Source organism: Gopherus flavomarginatus, chromosome 1 (assembly GCF_025201925.1).
Source record: "Gopherus flavomarginatus isolate rGopFla2 chromosome 1, rGopFla2.mat.asm, whole genome shotgun sequence".
NCBI classification, from domain to species: Eukaryota; Metazoa; Chordata; order Testudines; family Testudinidae; genus Gopherus; species Gopherus flavomarginatus.
Window position 1 is genome coordinate 199,644,216 of NC_066617.1, and position 22,216 is coordinate 199,666,431.

General features: G+C 43.3%; 1 protein-coding gene across 2 annotated transcripts in view; it reads left to right on the forward strand.

Moving 5' to 3' along the window:
• Positions 1-22,216, forward strand: part of MAP3K7CL (MAP3K7 C-terminal like) — a 94,583-nt gene that overhangs the window by 26,322 nt on the left and 46,045 nt on the right. For both annotated transcript variants that reach the window (XM_050962303.1, XM_050962312.1), the window contains 2 exons: positions 1,590-1,698; positions 17,683-17,744. In XM_050962303.1, the coding sequence (XP_050818260.1) occupies positions 1,590-1,698; positions 17,683-17,744 (171 nt within the window). The remainder of the gene's footprint in view (positions 1-1,589; positions 1,699-17,682; positions 17,745-22,216) is intronic.

Consider the following 22,216-nt stretch of genomic DNA (forward strand, 5'->3'; position numbering starts at 1 on the left):
AATTGATGCTGGTGCGGGGGGAGTGTTCTTTTGATTAGTAATAATAGGGAAGATGGGGTTATTCATGAGAATCCTCCAAATATTAATATGAAAAGAGGCTGCCTGCGCCAAAGTAAGGATTTTAGAATAATGGTTCTTTTTTTTTTTTTTTAAGAAAATCTAAGCACTGTAAAACATCCACTATTTGATCAAAGTTCATGTCAGTGGCTTATTGTGTAACATTGCCACAGAGTAACAGTATCCCTCTGCTGGCTAAATGCTCAGACAGACAAGACAAAACAAAAAATAAATGTTTAAATCAGTGGGCCAAACTCATGCTTGGTGCTACTCTACAGCCTGCAAAGGATTGATGTAGGGATGAATTTTGTGCATCATCAAGCAAGACCTTTATCTTGTAATGATGTTCTGTTGTACTGGTTTTATTTGATGTTCTCATAATTAAACATAACATCAAATGGGGTGATGCAATTTTAGTGCAGAAAAACAACCATTGCTTTTGAAAGTGTTATGGAAAAGCTGCAATGTTATTGGCTAAGAGAACTGTCTTTTCCCTTTTCACTGCATTGTCTACAGAAGTATAGTGCAGCTTTTAGCAGTTTTGCTATACTTCAATGAATAATTTGATTTCCAATTTTCTGTGGATGTTTTACACTTGTGTTTATTTCTTTAAATGTTATTCATGTAGCAAGCTACGTAGGTAATGTTTGAAGTTTGCTTAGTTCTCTTACCGCCCAATGCTACAATGATTTCTGCCTGGGCAGATCTTTCACCAATGTAAGTTCCATTGGCTTCATGTAGGCTCCATGCAAGGACCTGGCTCATTGCAGGATTGGGGCCTCAGTGTATACTGTTTGTGAATGTTAATTACAGCAGCTTTATGTGAGATATATAGGAGTTTAAGTTGGACATCAAATACCTAATAGACTTTGTTTGGGAAAAAACTTTTATCCGAAAGTCTAAATACACATAATATAACTATAAGTGCCATAAGCCTGGACATGCTTTAAGCTTATCTTGTCAGTTGATAGCAACTGAAGGCCATTAATATTTGATGGTTATTTGGTGTTCTATGTGAAATGAATTGGGATTTGGGGCTGTTTCTTAGTGAAGAGAGATCCACCTCATTAAAACCTCCATTTGGCATTGGCAGAATCCGAAAAAAGGCCACAGGCTAAATTAGGCCCTGATCCTGCAATTGACTTCCTCTAGGCAGACCCTTAACATCTGCAAGGAATCCCACTGAAGGATCAGCACCAAGATTTGGAGAATTAACAATCTTCTGACCCTTAAATGTGTGACTGTCCAGGTCAAGGCTGAGATATGCTGACAGGACAAAGTGGGGAAATTTTCTTTGTCATTGCCTTTACCTGAACTGTGGATAAATCAAGGAATTTAGTCTCTATCACTGAATTTCACTTTAAAAATTTTTTAAAAGAAAAATCAAATGTAGCCCCTGCATGTCACCTTAAATTTGCTTTATTAGAATAAATAATGCAAAAAGTGCAGCTATAAATGTGTGCAAATCACTAAGCTGAGGATGTAATGGCTTCATATGATCTGTAATATATGCAATATTTATATAATTGCAGCTGGAACACACAGATAAACGCGTCGACTCAAGTGCCCACATGATCACCACAGCAAGAGTACCTGCTGATAAGCCAGTCCGAATTGCCTTCAGTCTAAATGACTCCCCAGGTACAGTTCAATTTTATGGAATAAATCAAAATGAAATGTTTCTAGATTTTATATGTTCTTGATAGTATTTATATTACCAAATGAAGTCCAATGTCATGGATGGACTTTTTCCATGTGTGTGAATGATCAGTTTTCCTGTCTGGTAACTGCAATATTGTTAGAGGAAACTAGCAATAGATTAAAATCACTTGTCCAACAGCCTGGATACTGTAAAAGTGAGATTTATTTAAAGAGAATGTGGAATAAACATAAAACTATGACTTAATTACCAATATATTTGCATATAAACTGAAAAAGTGTGCTAAAACTCCTAGACAACATTTTTTTAAATTTTGTTATCTTATTTTGATGGGGAGGGCAAAGCTAGCATCTAAGCAAAGGACAGAACAAAAAGACACTTTCCCATAGGCAGAAAGGTTGAAGAATACCAACAGAATGCCCATGTTGAGGGAAGGATTCAAGAAACAGCCGCTCAACATGGCATTTTCCCTGATAAAGTAGTACAAATTCCATTACCATTTGTCCTGTAAACTAATGTTGACTGAGCATTGACTTCCCCAACGTAACCTGTGCATATGTGAACCCTTGGATTAGGTTCACATTATTGACTGTACCTTAATTTTTGAAAATGCCTAGAGAGCTATTGATAGGCACTTTGTGAAAATCAGAATGAAATAAAGAAACCAGAAACAGGGAAGCAATGGCAGCGTCACAAAGAAGGAAGCTAGCTCTGCTGCCAGTGCTAGGGGAGAGCCTGGAGGCAAGGTGGAAGTGTATACAGAGCCTGAAACCCACAGAGTTTCAGTTATCATTACTTGTGAACCCACTTCCCATGCATGTTTATAGACTACCTGTGCTACAATACTATCTGACTCCCTTTCATAATATGGACAGTGTAGCTCAGCTTCTGCTCTCAGAAGTCGCAGATCTTTTCAGGTAAGTTATTCCATTCTGTGCATTCGTACACAAGAGAGTAACACATATATATTCACACAGCATTCAGGAAACGAAGCATTATTATTCCTACAACAGCCTTAACTCTGCGCCACGATTTTGTTTTTCATTCTTTGTATCCTTATTTCCTCCGTACACTCTTTAGTATCAAACTGATTTTGTGTATGCTTTTTACACACAGGACCACATTCAAACCTGGTATAAGTAGATATAAATCCACACACTTAAGTGGAATAGCATCCATTTATGCTGCATTTGAATTGTATCACAGAGCAGAGTATAGGCTGTTATAGGAATAATAATGCTCTGTTTCCTGAATGCTGTGTGAATACAGTCTCAATTCCAATCTTACATTCATGAAATTTTTGTCATCTTTCTTTTTTCTTTTAGAATATTTTAAAAAATATTTTTAAATAATCTTCCTGTATTTATTACTACTTAATATTACAGTAGCCCACAAAGCCCAATCCACATCACAGCCTTGAAGGGACGTGTAATTATGTATGGTAACGTAGTCCATATATTAAAAACTTTACGAAGACAGGTGGCATATAAAAGTTGGGAGAACGATACAGTTTGGGGGGAGGGAGGGGTTCCTGCTTATATATGCCTTATTTTGTAAATTATAATTAGCAGTATATTATAATATATAAAGAAAGTACCAACTATCCACATCTGCCCGTGAAGCCATCCCTAACAATCTGATTTCTTGTAAACATCACTGCAAAGGTAGGTCTTGAAGAGAGATTTTAAGGAAGGATGGGGAGTGTTCTTATGAATCATGGAAGAATCAGCTGCTTGTGTGAAGAGCTGAAAATCAGGCAAAGGAGGCTTACACAATGGGCAGAGCAGAGGAGATGGAAGGGCAATGTAATAAGGGATAAGAGAAGACAGTAGCGAGGGACAAGGTTGTGAAGGGCATGAAAGGTCAAAATTCAGTAATGTTGCAAGCTGTTCTCTTCTCTCACTCTATCTCCTCTGCTCTGCCAATAATTCCAGACTCTATTAAAATTTGTAGGAAGGTTCAGAACTATGGAAAGGTGATCATTCTCTATTAAATTCCATAGGACTTCCTCATTGCCCACATTATCTGGCTCTCAGCATACATGTGTTATTGCAGCAAATGATCCAGACCATCTGTGAAGATAGGAGAGAGTAAATAGGAACCAGTAGATTAAAGACCATATTTCACACTGAACTGCAACCCCTCGTGGGCTACTCAGAGATATAAATCAGCATAGTATATGACCTCATCAGGAGAATTCAGCACCTGATGTTAACGGAAAGCCTGAATGGAGATATCAATATCAAACATATTTAAACAAGGCGAAGGAAAAATCACTCCAAGCCTGAGGTTTTACAGAAAGCCACATTCAAATGATCCTAGTTCAAACAAGCAACTGAAATGTCTTTTTGTAAAGAGACACTGCAAAGAAACAAATAAATCTGCTCACACAGCATCTCACTGTCACCTTTATCCATTTTAAATTTAGAATCTTTTTTCTTCTTTTCACCTTTTTATATTCCTCTAATCCTTTTTTCATGAAAGGAGAGTTACTTTTCTCAATTCAGGAAGGAGTTTTGTGTTTCAACTCTGACAGCGTCTTGAGAGATTTGGTATTGTGATGGTATGTTAAAACCTTGCCCAGAGCAAGGAGGTGAGTGAATTAAATTCATTTAATTTTTTTTCTTAGATGTTGTCTTGTTTGCCAATCATGGTGGTAGATGTGATGCCCCCGTAAGGCTGAATTATCCTACCACGGTAGTACAAGGAGGAATTTACAACATAACCAGATATAAAAGGGGAAAAGGAGTGTTTCTTCTGGATGGTGGTTATCTCACTGGTTAGAACTGCAACAAAGTACTGGGTCTGAAAGCAGAGACTGTTATCAACTCAAGAAAAGGAAGTTATTTAGTGTAATTTATCTACAGGAAGGGATATGGCTTATGTTATCCATAGCAAAAATTGTTTTACTATGTTCAAAAGTTGGCTCTTTTAGGGCCTGACAATGACCACAAAAACAATTAAAACCGGGTCAGTTTTGTGCTGTATTTTTATTGTAATTGTGGAGTGACCAGGTCCTTAAAAGTCTTGAGGGAAGTCTGACCAATTGCTAACAGCAATGCTATATAAAAATACAATTTTACTGTGTATTGCTTAATCTTGTATATATAGATATCTATATTTGATGCTTTTACTCAAGTTCACTAAACTGGTACTAGACAAAAATTCTCTCATGGCTTGTCAGATTTGTAGCAGTTTAGCTTAAGATGTGATTTAAAACTGATTGAATTAAACCAACACAAAAAGCTGAGTGGACAAGCTTATTTCAATTTTGCTTAAATTGATGTAGGAATAGATTTAAACTAAACCGAATAAGCTGCCCTTAAGCCAAAATAAGGGCACATCCACATTTAAAACAATGCAGCAGGGCAGCTGTACTGATGCAACTATGCAAATATAGCGCTTTAATGAAGATGCTCTAAACTGAGGGGGGAGAGCTGCCCTATCAATTTAGTTAATCCACCTCCCTGGGAGGCAGTAGTTATGTTGGCAGGCACTCTCCTGCTGACATAACATTGCCAAAAAGGGGGGAATGTTAGGTCAGTATAACTATGTTGATCAGGGGTGTGGATTTTTCACAGCCCTGAGCAACATGTTTTACCGATATAGGTCTGTAATGTAGACCAGACCTAAGAGTGACTACACAGGGCTTTGCACCAGTTTAACTAAACCAATGTAATTGAACTAATTAAAGTTTGTGTATAGACAAGGCCTCAATCAAAACCAGAATCAGAGTCCATGGTTAATTTTGTTTTTTATAGGTGTTAGGGCTAAGTGGTTAGAAGTAGGGGCTTTATTCTAATAGGACATGATGGGCATGCCTGTAGTTTGTAGGTGTACCTTATCTTGTTTCGTAGGTAAAATACACAGCTTCACATGCCTAAGGAGAGTTTGAATCCAGCTATAAAATACTGGCAGTGGAATTAGGTTTTACCTAATTGTTGAATACATGCATTTTTTTCTAATTGTCAGTCATTTATTTCACTTGAAGTCAGTCTGCTGCTAATAATCACTTCCTCTGAAAATTTACTGGTAAAAAATGTATGTGCTTTCTTTTAATGACATTCATAGATTGTAGGGCTGGAAGGGACCTCGAGAGGTCATCAAGTCCAGTCCCCTGCTTATTGGGGAGAGGAATAATACAATATTTGGATGTATATGAAATTATTTCTTTTGACAACCTTCTTTATATCCCAAACCATTTTAATCCAATCCTCTTAATGTAATCATGGGGAACCCTTGCTTTTTGTTGTATGTAGCCACATAAACCAGTAACTGTGTTTTACAATAGATGCTTCCTCAGCAGCTCCTTCAAATCCCTCCTCCAGTCTCACTTTTATCATAATGCCTGCAGCTGAAAATGGATAGGTAAAGGACCAGTGGGCATTGTTAATGTATAAAATATATGCCCAAAGTTTACAAACCATGGTACCTACAAGTTAGGCTCCTAAAGCCACACTTAGGGTTATTAACACTTAAAACGTGATAGCCCCATAACTGTGCTGTTGCAGCTGTGCTGCTGTAGAGCTTCAGTGTGGATGCCTGAGAGGTGGTAGCTAGGTCAATGGAAGAATTCTTCTGTTGACCTAGTACTGTCTACATGGGGAATTAGATCGACTTAACTATGTTGCTCAGGGGTGTAGATTTTTCACAGCTTTGACCAGGAAAGGTAAACCAACCTAATTTTCCTTAGGCTCAATGGAAGTGGCCTGCTTTTTCAGAGATAATGAGCATCTTCAGCGCCCAATTACTTCAGTAAGAATTGTGGTGCTCTGAAAATCAGGACTCCCTTATCTTGGGGCCTAGGTATGGATCTATGAGCCTAATCATGGGTTCTCATACTTAAAAATATTGGCCTAAACTTTAAAATAATTTGGAACCATCAAGTTGTGCAATCAGCTAGTTTAACCATGTAAAACCATAATAAATGGCTCCTGCACTGTGCTTTTCATCGCTAGGTTTTAAAGTGCACTGTAATCTTATCTTCACAGTGTTATTATTACTATTATTTATTTGTATTGTGGTAGCACCTAGGAGCCCTAGTCATTGACAGGACCCCTTTGTGGTAGGCGCTGTACAAACACAGACCAAAATGATAGTTCCTGCCCTAAAGAGCTTATAACTGAAGAATGAGACAACAGACTACATGTGGATACAGCAAATAGAAGGGAATAAGGAAACAATAACTATTATTATTTGTACCCTCACCTCTGGCCTTCCTATTGTTTGCCACGCTCACTTGTTGAGTTTTGTCTTTAGTTAGGATATTTCTACACAGCAACTAGACTCCGCATATAGGATTACAGCATCCCTGCCCCAAGGAGCTAACAATCTAAAGGTATGTCTATACAGCAAATCAAAACCCGCAGCTGACCCATGCCAACCAACTCAGACTTGAGAGCTTCAAGCTGCATGGTTGTTACATTGTTGTGTAGGCCTCTGGGCTTGGGCTGGCACCTGGGCTTTCGGACTCTGTGAGGTGGGAGGGTCCTAGAGTTTCGGTGCCAACCCAAGCCCAGAAGTCTACACAGCAGCGAAACAGCCCTGAAGCCTGAGCCCGGCGAGCCTGAGTCAGCTGGCACAGGCCAGACATGGATTTTTCTTTGTTAGCTTCTTGGGGCAGGGATGCTGTAATCCTATATGTTTGTACAGTGCCTACCAGGATGGGTCCCTGATCCTAACTGGGATCTTTGGAAACTACTGTAGTACAAATAATAAATTAATTATTTTAATACAATGTGTGGGCATCAAAGTACATACATTTTCTATTTAGAGGCTCATATAAAGATAATAATATCCCTGATTAATCCTTAAAACCATGTTCTGTTTTTGGTAGACAGTAATGACATTTTTCAGAGGATTTCATAGGACTTTATGCCTTAAAGGGCATGGGACTGAGAATCCCCCACGGAACATCCTTTAGCTTAGCAGAAAGTATGCTGAGCAGGAAGCTCATGGGTGCTGTTAATATTTTTGTGAAGTCCATAACACTTATTATTAAACAAGCCTCTCATATTCCTATCCTAAGGGCAGGCAATTATTTTTCCCTACCCTTTTACAAATAAGGTAACTGAGAGGCTGCACAAGGTCATTTCAGGCATAACTGGGAATAGAACCCAGGGCTCTTATATGATAGAGCCAAGTCTCATTCATTTAGCCACCATGCCTTTTAACAAGCAATGTCTGTATTTGTCTGTCTGTAAACACTGCTCTGGCCTCTAGACACTGACCTCTCTGGGCCAGAATTAGAAATCAGGAATCCTGAGACATAACATTCTCCTGCTGTCTTACGAATAGTTGTGTAGCGCACTGGCAAAGTGTTGTGGATCAACCCTTAAAGAAAGATACAAAACACACTGCCAGTGTGCTGCACAACTATTTGTAAGACAGCAGTGGAATTTTGTGTCTTCCACTCCCAATCAATGGTAAGAAGACTCCCATCGACTTTAGTGGGAGTTGGACTGGGAACTTAAACTGGGATTTTCTAAGGGATTCTAAGGAATCTAAGGGAGTTAGGCTTCTACTGAAATTCACTAGGAGTTGCGTGCTTAACTCCCTTCAGGCTCTTTTGAAAATCCCAGTCTTATACTGTGTATGTGAGTGGAGGTGACACTGGGTTTTTTACCTTGCTTTAGTCTATAAGTATGTGTATGCATTTCTAAATTTAAGAAATTCCTGCCACTTAAGTTCTTTTATCTGGTGTATAACAGCACAAAGAAGTTGATTTAAAGAACTCTTAAACTAGTGTGACTAAAAAAAAAACAAAACCCTTGCAGCTGTTGAGTAGATGCTAAAGCAGGCCCATTATAAAATGTACTATGGTATGCTATAATGGTTAAGATACCAATATGTTCTATTTTTAGTACCATTGACTCAGTCACTTTGTGTTCAGAAAATAAGCAGTGAACATTTGCTTATTGAAAGGATTTCCTCTGAAATTATTTTTTTTAGAGTTCATCTTTTTAACATTTATGTAGGGAATTTGTTTTATTTTTTATTTGCTGCTTCTACTAACTACACTGCAGTTAGTAGTGTAACATTTCTAATAATTTGAAACAGTCAAAAATTCAAAAAAGATATTTTTAAAATCTTGTGCACGTGAAAAATAACAGCAATTCCTGCTTTACGTGTTCTTGATTTCTTTTGAAAATTAAAATCACGAGTGGGTCTGCCTTACTGCTACTGATACAGTATGTTATACTGCTGGACTTGTCAAATGTCAGTTTAACGGCTCTCCACAACTCTGATCCAATATTGCTGTCAAAATGTTTTACAACTATTCATCCAAATGTTGTAGAGCAGCTGTACTACTGATCTGACTGAGTCATAGTCCTTCTTTCCATTTGGCTATGCAGCATTATTCATCTTTCTTCTTTTAGAATATTTGTCTATTTTTAAAAATTTGCACAAGAAGGCAACAGCAACTTAAAAGTAAACACTTGCACAGTGATATGAAGTAACTTTATGCAATTCAAAAACTTAAATATCTTGCAGGAGAAACCTTGTGGGTAGGTGGTGGGGAGATGTTTTTTATAATACTGCAAACTGAGCTCTCAGAATATTAATACTAGATTTTGGTATCTATAGACTTTCTATTTGTTTTACTTGTGTTGTTGCCCTCTTCTCCACTTCATTTTTCTTTGGTATGGCCCTCACTTTTGTTTGTTTGTTAGCAGAGGGACCAGGGACTCAATGGGCATGCAGATAGAATGCCCATATGTAGAGTTATGTCCAGTGTGCAATACAGTATGATTCATGGTAAGACCAGCTCATTACCCTGATCGCTAACTCTCTGTTAGTTAAAGCAAGGCTTTGACTGTAACTAGCCAATATATACTCTTTATACTCTGCCTGGAACAAGGTTGCTTATTTTCCGTATTCCCCACCACAATCACTTCACTCCATGACCACTGATAGTAGGATACAGAGGTGCAAAATATCTGGCAAGATACTCTGTGTGAGCAGACCTCTGCATCCCCTCAAAGCCCTATTGATTCAGTGAGGCTCTGTGGGAGCACAGAGGTCTGCTAGCACAGAGCAGCTTACAAGATCCTGCCTCAGCAGTTTTCTGTGTAAACAACTATGGTTTAATTGTGACATTCCATACAATAGACTTTGAAAGTGAGCTAGTAATGAAGATCTGTAACCTGAAGTGAACAGTGAAATCCAATGCAAAACTGTTAGTGTGACAGTGACTATGAGTAATGAATATTGCCACAGGAGTATGATTCACATTTCTATGCTCAGTCCAGTTCCTAGTGAACACCCCAAAACGGGCATGACTGGCACTCAGTCACACCTGGTTGGCAACCTATGTTAAAAAGCCCTGGATTTTATTGAGCATATGAATGAATTAACTTCATCCCTGCAAGTGGATCCTTCTAGGTCAGAGTAAAGATACATAAGTAATGTGATATGGAGAAGCTTGCACTGGTGCAATCAAGGAACTATGGTGTGATTGGAATAACAGAAACTTGGTGGGACAGTTCTCATGAGCACTGTCATGGATGGGTATAAACTGTTCAGGAAGGACAGGTAAAGGAGGAGTTGCATTGTATGTAAGGGAGCTGTATGATTGCTCAGAGCTCCAGTTTGAAACTGGAGAAAAGTCTGTTGAGAGTCTTTGGGTTAAGTTTAGAGGCAAGAGCGACAAGGGTGATGTCATGGTGGGCGTGTGCTATAGACGGCTAGCTCAGAAGGATGAGGTACACGAGGCTTTCTTTAGACAACTAACTGAAGTCTCCAGATCACAGGCTCTAGTTCTAATGAGGGACTTCAATCACCCTTACATCTGCTGGGAGAGCAATACAGCAGTGCACAGACAATCCAGGAAGTTTTTGATGAGTGTTGAGGACAATTTCCTGGTACAAGTGCTAGAGGAACCAACTAGGGATCATGCTCCTCTTGTCCTGCTGCTTACAAACAAGGACGATTTGTAGGGCAGGTGGAAGTGGGTGGCAACCTAGGCAGCAGAGACCATGAGATGGTTGAGTTCAGGATCCTGAAAAAAGAAAGAAAAGAGAGTAGCAAAACACGGACCCTGGACTTCAGAAAAGCAGACTTATACTCCCTTAGGGAACAGATGGACAGGATCCCCTGGGAGGCTAATATGAGGGGGCAAGGAGTCCAGGACAGCTGGCTGTATTTTAAAGAAGCCTTATTGAAGATGCAGGAATAAACCATCCTGAAGTGCAGAAAGCATAGCAAATATGGCAGGCGACCAGCTTGGCTTAACAGTGAAATCTTTGATGAGCTTAAACTCAGAAAGGAAGCTTACAGGAAGTGGAAATTTGGACAGATGACTAGGGAGGAATATAAAAATATTGCTAGAGCCTGCAGGGGTGTAATCAGGAAGGCCAAGGCACAATTGGAGTTGCAGCTAGTAAGGGATGTGAAGGGTAACAAGAAGGGTTTCTACAGGATGTGAAGGGTAACAAGAAGAAGGTAAAGGGAAAGTATAGGACCCTTACTGAATGGGGTGGGCAACGTAGTGACAGATGATGTGGAAAAAGCTGAAGTACTCAATGCTTTTTTTGCCTCTATCTTCCCAGACAAGGTCAGCTACCAGACTGCTGCACTAGGCAACACAACATGCGTCTGACAAAGTGGGTGTTCACCCATTAAAGGTTATGCTCCAATACATCTGGTGCTTTTTACAGCATGAGGAGTAAGTGAGCAGCCCTCAGTGGTGAAAGAACAGGTTCAGGGAACTATTTAGAAAAGCTAGACGTGCACAAGTCCATGGGTCCAGATCTCTAATGCAGCTAAGGGTGCTGAGGGAGTTGGCTGATGTGATTGCAGAGCCACTGGCCGTTATCTTTGAAAATTCGTGGTGAATGGGGGAGGTCTTAGACAATTGGAAAAAGGCAAATATAGTGCCCATGTTTTAAAAAGGGAAGAAAGAGAACCCAGGGAACTACAGACCAGTCATCCTCACTTCCGTCCCAGGCAAAATCATGGAGTATGTCCTGAAGGAATCCATTTTGAAGCACTTGGAGGAGAGGAAGGTGATCAGGAACAGTCAGCATGGATTCACCAAGGGCAAGTCATGCCTGACCAACCTGATTGCCTTCTGTGATAAGATAAGTGGTTCTGTGGATATGGGGAAAGCGGTGGATGTGATATATCTTGACTTTAGCAAAACTTTTGATACGGTCTCCCACAGTATTCTTGCCAGTAAGTTAAAAAAGTATGGATTGGATGAATGGACTATAAGGTGGATAGAAAGATGGCTAGATTTTTGGGCTCAACAGGTAGTGATTAACGACTCAATGTCTAATTGGCAGCCAGTTTCAAGCGCCCCGGCGTCGGTCCTGGGGATGGTTTTGATCAACATCTTTATTAATGATCTGGATGATGGGATTAATTGCACCCTCAGCAAGTTCACAGATGACACTAAACTGGGGAGAAGGGTAGATATGCTGTAGGGTAGGGATAGGGTCCAGAGTGAACTAGACAAATTGGAGGATTGGGCAAAAAGAAATCTTATGAGGTTCAACAAGGACAAGTGCAGAGTCCTGTACTTGAGACGGAAATTTTCCGTGCACTGCTGTAGGCTGGGGACCGATGGCTAAGCAGTTCTGCAGAAAAGGACCTGGGGATTACAGTGGACAAGAAGCTGGATATGAGTCAGCAGTGTGCCCTTGTTGCCAAGAAGGCCAATGGCATATTGGGCTGTATTAGTAGGAGCATTGCCAGCAGATTGAGGGAAGTGATTATTCCCCTCTATTCAGCACTGATGAGACCACACCTGGAGTATTGCATCCAGTTTTGTTCCCCCCACTACAGAATGGATGTGGACAAATTGGAAAGAGTCCAGCGGAGGGCAACGAAAATGATTAGGGGGCTGTGGCACATGACTTACGAGGAGAGGCTGAGGGAACTGAGGTTATTTAGTCTGCAGAAGAGAAGAGTGAGGGGGGATTTGATAGTAGCCTTCAACTACCGGAAAGGGAGTTCCAAAGAGGATGGAGCTAGACTGTTCTCAGTGTGGCAGATGACAGAACAAGAAGCAATGGTCTCAGGTTGCAGTGGGGAATGTCTAGGTTGGATATTAGGAAACACTATTTCACTGGAGGGAGTGTGGAATCTCCATCCTTAGAGGTTTTAAGGCCCAGCTTGACAAGGGATGATTTAGTTGGGAATTGGTCCTGCTTTGAGCAGGGGGTTGGATTAGATGACCTCCTGAGGTCTCTTCCAACCCTAATATTCTATGATTCTGTGCTACTGGATGTGCAGTATCATTCCTCTGTAACTACACAAAGAACCTGTGGTGTGTTCCACGGGCATTACATTTACTACAGGGGGAAAACTGTTTCTCATACTGTTATTTTAGCTCTACTAAACCTAGCAGAAAAGTCACTTTCAAAACGGTTTAGAAGTCATACTTTTAATTGGGCCCAACCCTGCAATGTGCTGACTATCCTCTAGCAGGCGATGAACTCTCTTTAGAGTCTGTATTGGCAGAGTTACAGTGCCAGCAGTTACATTGCGGCTCAGAGAGTGCTGAAGGGAAACCGCTGTTGTGTGTTCAAAGAGTCTGCTGCCTGCGCAATAGCGTGCTCACACTTGCAGCGGTATTTGGAGCGGTGCACTCTGGGCAGCTGTCCCACAAAGCCTCTCTTCCTCTTCTGCCGCTAAGAGTTGTGGGAAGGCGAAGAGGGTCACAGGGCATCCTGTGTCCTGTCCCAATGCCCCATGATGCATTGCTTCGCATCCCAGAAATCCCTCTGCTTCCATCTGCATTAGACGCCATCTTTCAACGGTTTGTGTACTGCGTGCTCTGCTTCTTCGGTCTGCAGGAATGGATCTCACACTGTTGACCAATATGCTGCTCGCGATCACTAACACATCACAAGTGGCAGTGGAGTTATTCCTTAAACTACAAAGGCAAGAGGAATTCAAGATTGATCTCTCCCCGCATAGTAGCTATGACATGAGATTGCTTGTGGCATTCAAGGAAGTGCTGACCACAGTGGAACGCCGCTTTTGGGCTCTGGAAACAAGCACTGAATGGTGGGATCACATCATCGTGCACGTCTGAGATGACGAGCAGTGGCTGCAGAACTTTCGGATGAGGAAAGCCACATTTGTAGGACTGTGTGATGAGTTCACCACAGCTCTGCGGCGCAAGCACATGAGAATGAGAGCTGCCCTGTCATTGGAGAAGCGTGTAGCAATTGCACTGTGGAAGCTGGCTACTCCAGACTGCTACCGATCGGTCACTAACCAGTTCAGAGTGGGAAGGTCGACTGTTAGACTTGTGTTGACGGAAGTGTGCAGGGCCATTAATTGCATTGTGCTCCTAAAGACTGTGACTCTGGATAACATGTGTGACATTGTGAATGACTTTCCACAAATGGACTTCCCTAACTGCGGAGGGGCGATTGATGACATACATATTTCACTTTTGGCACCAGACCACCTAGCCACTGAGTATATTAATCGGAAGGGGTATTTCTCTATGGTTCTCCAGGCACTTGTGGATCACCGTGGGTGTTTCACAAACATTAACGCAGGCTGGTCCAGAAAGATGCATGATGCACACACCTTTTGGAACACTGGCCTGTTTAGGAAGCTGCAAGCAGGGGCTTCCTTCCCGGACCAGAAGATCACCGTAGGGGAAGTCAAAATGCCCATTGTGATCTTGGGAGACCTTGCCTACTCTTTAATGCTGTGGCTGATGAAGCCGTACACAAGGAACCTTGACAGCAGCAAGGAGCGGCTCAACAGTAGGCTGAGCAAGTGCAGAATGACTGTTGAGTGTGCTTTTGGCTGTTTAAAGGCCCACTGGCGCTGCCTATGTAGGAGGCTGGACCTGGTTGATGACAATATTCCTATGCTTATAGCCACGTGCTGTACACTTCATAATATTTTGACGGGAAGGGTGAAAGCATCACTCAAGGCTGGACCGCTGAGGCTCAGTGCCTGGAGGCTGAACAGTCAGAGACCAGGGCTATTAAAGGGGCGCAGCATGGCACCATAAGGATTATGGATGCCTTGAGGCAGCAATTTGAAGCTGAAAGCCACTAATATCTATAGATTCATAGATTCATAGACTCTAGAACTGGAAGGGACCTCGAAAGGTCATGGAGTCCAGTCCCCTGCCCTCACAGCAGGACCAAATACTTTGTTGTTATGATTTGTTGCTATGCTCAGAAGTGCAGTGCTTGTAATGCTAGGAGGTGATTGTGATTGGTGCAGAAATTGCATGTGAAGGTTTAAGAAAATTGCCTGTTGCTTTGCAGGGCTCTGTTTGCATTCAATTAATGGAATAAAGATTGCTTCCAAACCAAAAGAATTATTTTATTAAAAAAACAACAACCGGAGAACAGAGACAAACAAAAAAGCACATCAGCACTGTGAGGGATGGGAGAAGGGAAGGTCCAAGGGGGAGGTGGGGTCCTGGGACAGTTAAAGATTTGTGTATGTCCAGGTATCATATGCAACCTTGTTCTTTGGAGTACAGTGCAGTGGGTACTGTATTTCAGCAGGGCTAAATTGCAGAGAGATGGATGCTGAGTGCAGTGGGTACTGGATGTCCTGAGGGCTTGGCTGTGGCGGGGCAGGAGTGGAATGCAGACTGGAGCCAGGAGGTTGATAAGCGGTGTCTGAGGGGCGCATGGGAAAGAGTTTTGCAACAGGGAGGGCAGGCACGGAGCTATTTGGTTTGCAGTGCTAGTAGCGCCTGGATAGTGTCCGCTGGGCGCTCTATAACATTTAAGAACTGCTCCGTGGCTTCATTCTGGCATGCTGTGTTCTCCTTTCGATCCCTCTTCTTGCTGTCCTGCCACTCCTTCAATTCTTGTTTTTTGACCACGGAGTGCACCATGACATCAGGCAGAAAGTCCTCTTTAGTTCTTTGTCGCCACTTTCTAATTCTGAGCAGCTGTTCAGCCGGCAATAACAAAGAAGGAGGCTGCACTCCCAAGGTCGTATCTGTGAAGCCAAAATGCAACAAATTACAGGAAGCAGTATTGTTCGCAACACACAAACCTCTGATTTAAAACACAGCTACTAGTCACATACCTGTCACTAACTGGCTGATCCCAGGCAAACACACATGAGCCACAAGACCCCCCCAAATTGTGAGTAGCGGCAGGGACAGTGGAAATCAGTGTTCCAGGACCATACTGTACCCTGGGCACTTGGCTCTTAGGGAGAGCCAGCACTGTAGGGGTGACCTATTCCTGTCCCTACGTTTTCCACAGGCTGTGTTCATTATGGAAGATATCTCGCTGCAGAGGGTGAGCAGGGAATCAAGGGAGGATCTTCTTCAAGACTGCAGCTTCCATCCTGGCCCTTATGCAGCTCGCCTGTGTGCGGCAATGGGCCCCTCGTCCCACAGTGACAACAGAGTGGCACAGAAAAGTTACCCTTAATGAGGCAAGAAATAAAGCAGCTCTCCAAAGAACCTGTGTTAGTGGATTGCCCAGTATCTCCATGAGAGTTTCCTGGTGATCTCTGAGGCAGATTCCTTTGGGGTGAGGGAGTCAATTAACATCCTGTTCTGCCGCTCAGAGTAGGCATGTGGTGGTACACGCATCATACAGACACAAGCCTGCTTTCTGCAGCCCTCCTGCCCTCAGCAACTCACTTCAGCGACTCCCAGAATCAGAGCCACTTACCAGGGGCCTCCTCTCCTGTTTGTGCTTCGCCAAGATCTGACAGCTGTGACTGGCTAGCCTCTTCCAGGGTTGAGAAGAGCTCCTGGCTGAATGCATCGCTGATCTCTGAGTCATCCTCTGTCTCTGGGTCCCCCTACCCCTCCACATCGTCATCCAAGATTTCCTCTTCCTAGTTCAGTCCACTCTCAGCTGGCACATGAGCCACGGAAGTGGCCTTTGCAGTGGAGGTGGGGTCACCACCAATTATCACATCCAGCTCTTTGTAGAACTGGCAGCTTGTGGGCGCTGCACCAGAGTGGCAGTTTGCCCCTTGCGCCTTGTGGTAGGCATTCTGCAGCTCCTTCACTTTGATCCTGCACTGTAGTGTGTCGCGGTCATGACCCCTTTCTGTCATGCATTGTGAAATCTGTCCATAGATATCATAATTCCTACGGCTGGAGCGCAGCTGGGACTGGACAGCCTCCTTTCCCCAAATGCTGATGAGGTCCAGCAGCTCGGCATTGCTCCAAGTGGGGGATTACGTGGTGCATGGAGCAGGCATGGTCACCTGGAAAGATGTGCTGAGACCACTGCACGCATCACCGAACAAACAGGAAGGGGACTTCCAGAATTCCCAAGGAATTTAAGGGGTGGGGCTCAAAATTGGTCACTTGAGGGCAGGGCAGTAATGTTCAAACTGATGATCAGAAAGACAAGAACAGGCATTGTGGGACACTTCCTGGAGGCCAATTGCAGCACTGTAATCAACCAGGGTACCTACACTGGCACTATGGCGCTGTAGCCCAGGCGCAGAAAGCTGTACACCTCTTGTCAGGGTGATTTTTTTTACAGCGCTGCAACTGTGCAGTTTCTGCACACTAGGTTGCTTGTCAGTGTGTACGCTTCAGGAGTTACACCACAGAAAGCTCCTTTACTGTGGAGAAACTTGCCAGTGTAGACAAGGTCTTACTCTTTACTGAAGTCACGAACTCATCGAAGGCATGGGTGTGTATGGCAGAAACCTGAATTATTTGTACTGTAATTGGGAAGCAGGAGATAGAAATTGTCTGAATGTATTGATTGATTTACTGTGCTATAATACATTCTATAAGTGTGACTCTGTTTCAAAATTATTGTAACACAAAGTAAGGCTCCAATCCTCCAAAGATTTAACTTTACATCCCTAAGTAGTTCTACTGAGTTCAGTAGGACTACGCACATGTATCAAGTTAAGTATGTGTATAAGTCTTTGCAGGATCAGGACAGAAGGGACAACATACATGCCATACTATGTCAATTGAGCATGTGAAATGCCTTTATAGTAAGTGTTACCTTTCAAAATGTCTGTTTACATTTTAGATGATACTCCTCCTGAAAACACCTTTCCTTTGGCTTTTCCAGAACTAGAACAGCAACTTCAGGTAAAATTTGATTTTTATTTTTAACTGATTCTAAACCAAGTATATTAGATTTTAAAAAAACTTGAAACAATACATTTGTGCTCCCATAGTTAAGTTACTGTGAATGTTTCAGTGGTGCACATCTGAGCTCTAAAAGTTTTATGGGCCTGCACATTTGCATAGAGAGAGAAACTATATCAACAAGGAGATTGGTTTGAATTTTCAACCCAGTGCAGGGAAATTTGGCCATTATGGCAGTTTCAATTTGTTTTTATTTACAAATTATTTGTGTGCAAACCTTAGCAGGGCCCATCCTGCTGCCATTGGCGTGAATAGGAGTTTCACAGCTGATTCCAATGAGAGAAGGATTGTGCCAATACTTTGTAAAATGGTTTAAAGCCCATATCCAGTCCAAGATAGGCTCCAGGCAAGATACTTCACTGAGGCTACAAAGCATCCAGTGAAGGTGGGGCAAGAAAGGACTGATAAACAAAGGTTTTTCTTGCATTTCACCCCTAAGCTTAATCTTAGACAATCCTGGTACCAGGTCAGTCTCCAGCATAAATTAGAGCAGGGGTTCTCAACCTTTTTCTTTCTGAGGCCCCTCCCAACATGCTGTTAAAAACTCCATGGCCCACCAGTGCCACAACAACTGTTTTTTTGCACATAAAAGCCAGGGCCAGAGTTCGGAGGTAGCAAGCAAGGCAATTGCCCAGGTTCCATGCTACAGGGGGGCCCGCAAAGCTAAGTTGCTCAGACTTCGACTTCAGCCCTGGGTGGCGGGGCTCTGGGCCTTGGCCTTCAGCTCCATGCAGTGGGGCTTCAGCGTTCTGCCCTGGTCCCCAGCAAGTCTAATGCCGGTCCTGCTTGGCAGACCCCCCTGAAACCTGTTTGCGGCCCCCTACGGGGCCCTGTACTCCTGGTTGAGAACCACTGAATTAGAGTATCCTGAAGGTTACCCTCATTTATGCTGTTTGGTCAACAGCCCCCACTACAATAGTCAGTGATCATAAGGATGTAAACACCTCAGCCATGTTCCCTTTGCCTCAGCCACACTTTCAACATAGGAGCTGCTACAGTGATGGGGGAATCCTCCTGCCGCCTGCTAAGATGGCTTTAGGGCTGTAGTTTGTGATGCAAGGATAACACAAAGCAGCCCAACTCACCACAGAATCAGACCATTTCTGTGGGTCCATGGAAACTTGGAGGTTTAGGAGGGAAAGAGCTGGCTCCCTGTTCCTGGGGTCAGTGTCCCTCCACAGTAGCAGCAGAATGACGACAGTTTCGTTTTTGATGGCTGCTTCAGATCATATCTTTCCGTGGAACGCTCAGGCTCATGTAAATGACAGCAGGCGTCCTCTGACATTTAAATGCAAATGTGCATTTAAGGTGCTTTCCTTACGTAAACTGGGAAATATTTTCAAAGGATCTATGTGGTCCAATGATGTTTCCTTAGCTGTCTTCTGTCAACTAAGGAGATGATGACAGGGAGCCACTGATCTGGAGAAACCTCATTTTCTGACCTTCCCACTACTCATCAAAAAGATGACAGGGGAAGGGCTGGAGCAGGGGTAGGCAACCTATGGCGGCACGCAAGCTGGTTTTCCATGGCACTCGCACTGCCCAGGCTCTGGCCACCGGTCCGAGGGTCTCTGCATTTTAATTTAATTTTAAATGAAGCTTCTTAAACAGTTTAAAAGCTTTATTTACTTTACATACAACAATAGTTTAGTTATATATTGTAGACTTATAGAATAAGACCTTCTAAAAATGTTAAAATGTATTACTGGCACGCGAGACCTTAAATTAGAGTGAATAAATGAAGACTCGGCACAGCACTTCTGAAAGGTTGCCGACCCCTGGGCTGGAGGATAACGGAGGCTGTCCTCACCCCCACCCCCATCAGAATACAGAGAACAGAGGTGGGCCTGTGGGATTTGTAGGGAAGGTAAGAGGAATGGGTCCAGAATACAGAATTCTGGTGTAAAGCTTGGTGGGGTGTATGATGGTATGTTAGCCTTTTTTCAGTCTGCTGATCTTCCTGCTGGCTCAGAAGATTCTGGATATATTCTGCAGCATATAGCCCTAATTTGATTGAGCTAGTAGTTTTTAATGGCCAGAGCACTGAATGGGGAACCTGGGTGCTATTCCCAGCTATGCAGTGACTTCCTGTGTGACCCTGGACAAGTCACTTCGCCTCTCTGTGAATCTGTTTATCCTGTGTAAAATGGAAATATTGATATTTACTTTTCTGTGTAAAACACACTGAGATTTCTGGATGAAGAGTGCTATTTATGACTATCTTTGCTTCTTGTGATATTTAAAAACAAAGTTACCCAGATAGTCTGTTATTGCTACTTTACATCCAAAGTACTATTTTTTTAATTTTTAAATTTTTAAAAAATTGTTTACGGTGTTTGGTCCCAGGATGTTAGAGAGACAAAATGGATGAGGTCATATTTTTTATTGAACCAAATTCTGTAGGTGAAAGAGACAAAACCCATGGGTGAACACTTTTCACAAAACGATCCTATCTGACCTCTCAGTCGTCATCTGCAAAGGAAACCTGCACAACACCTTCAAAAGATGAGCTTGGAAACTTAAATTCATAAGACTTTGTCACTAGATCCCTTCACCACAGGTGGCACCTCCTCCTGGCTACTCTGGGAATTAGCTCTTTCTCAGTCCAAGGCCCCCTTTGGCTACTCACTGCACACCCTGCTGCCACTCTCTTGCTCTTTTGTGACTCAAGGTGCTCCTTCTTCATGACTTGGCCCTTCAGCCAGGTCCCTATGCATGTTTCCCGCTTCTGACTCAAACTCAATTCCTCACCAGCAATCTTAGTCAGCCTTCTCATTCACTGCCCCGATGATGCCACTTCCACAGTGGCTGGTAGACCACCCGGGACCACCCTCTACTCTAGATTCCAGCTCAGGACCCTCTAGTCAGCAGCCAAGGTTTGCACCATCCTGAACCTTGCTTCCTTTTTGCCTGAGCCTTTCGTACTCTTTCTGGCTCTTATAGCCACCCCAAGCCCCCAGGTTTGCCAGCCCAATCTTTCTCCTCTCAGGGAATAACTGAAGGCTAATTTCTGTAGCCCCAAACACACACCCCTTCTCCCAGGGAGTGACTACAGACTATTTCCCTGCAGCCTCTCTCTGCTATCAGCTCTCTGGCTTTGTAGAACCCCATTCCTGTTCCTACACAGATGATCTTCCATTAATTAGGGCTTTCCTCTCAGCCTTAGTTCTCCCAGTTTGCAGCCTAAGGGTATGTCTACACTACGGGATTATTCCGATTTTACATAAACCAGTTTTGTAAAACAGATTGCATAAAGTCGAGTGCACGCGGCCACACTAAGCACATTAATTCGGTGGTGTGGGTCCATGGTCCGAGGCTAGCGTCGATTTCTGGAGCGTTGCACTGTGGGTAGCTATTCCGTAGCTATCCCATAGTTCCCTCAGTCTCCCTCGCCCCTTGGAATTCTGGGTTGAGATCCCAGTGCCCGATGGGGCAAAAATCATTGTCGCGGGTGGTTCTGGGTAAATGTCGTCAGTCATTCCTTCCTCCGGGAAAGCAACGGCAGACAATCATTTCGCGCCCTTTTTCCCTGGATTGCCCTGGCAGATGCCATAGCGCGGCAGCCATGGAGCCCGTTCAGCTTTTTTTTACTGTCACCATATGTGTACTGGATGCCGCTGACAGAGGCGATACTGCAGCGCTACACAGCAGCATTCATTTGCCTTTGCATGACAGCAGAGACAGTTATCAGTCGTTCTGTACCGTCTGTTGTGCCATTTGAGATGACGGTTATCTGTCCTTCTGTACTGTCTGCTGCTATCATGGGTGCCCCTGGCTGAGGTCAGCCGGGGGCGCAAAGACAAAAATGAGAATGACTCCCAGAGTCAATTCCTCCATTATGGTATCTAAAAATAGAGTCAGTCCTGCCTAGAATATGGGGCAAGTGTACTAGAGAACCAGTGTACCAGAGAGCACAGCCGCTCCGTGTCAGATCCCGCAGAAATGATGAGCTGCATGCCATTCACGGGGGGTGCCTCTGCAACAACCCCACCCGTTGGTTCCCTCCTCCCCCAACCTTCCTGGGCTACCGTGGCAGTGTCCCCCCCATTTGTGTGATGAAGTAATAAAGAATGCAGGAATAAGAAACAGTGACTTGTTAGTGAGATAAAATGAGGGGGAGGCAGCCTCCAGCTGCTATGATAGTCCAGGCAGAACATTAAGCGGTGTGGGGGAGAGGAGCCCAACATCCCGCTGCTATGATAGTCCAGGCAGTACAGAATCTTTTCTTTAAACATGAAAAGGAGGGGGCTGATGGAGCTCAGCCCCCAGTTACTATGATGAAGACGGTTACCAGTTGTTCTGTACCATCTACCGGGGATGACCGGGAGTTATTCCTATTTTTACCCAGGCGCCCCCGGCTGGCCTCGCCTGAGGCCAGCCAGGAGCACTCAGCAGATAGCAAGCATATTGTA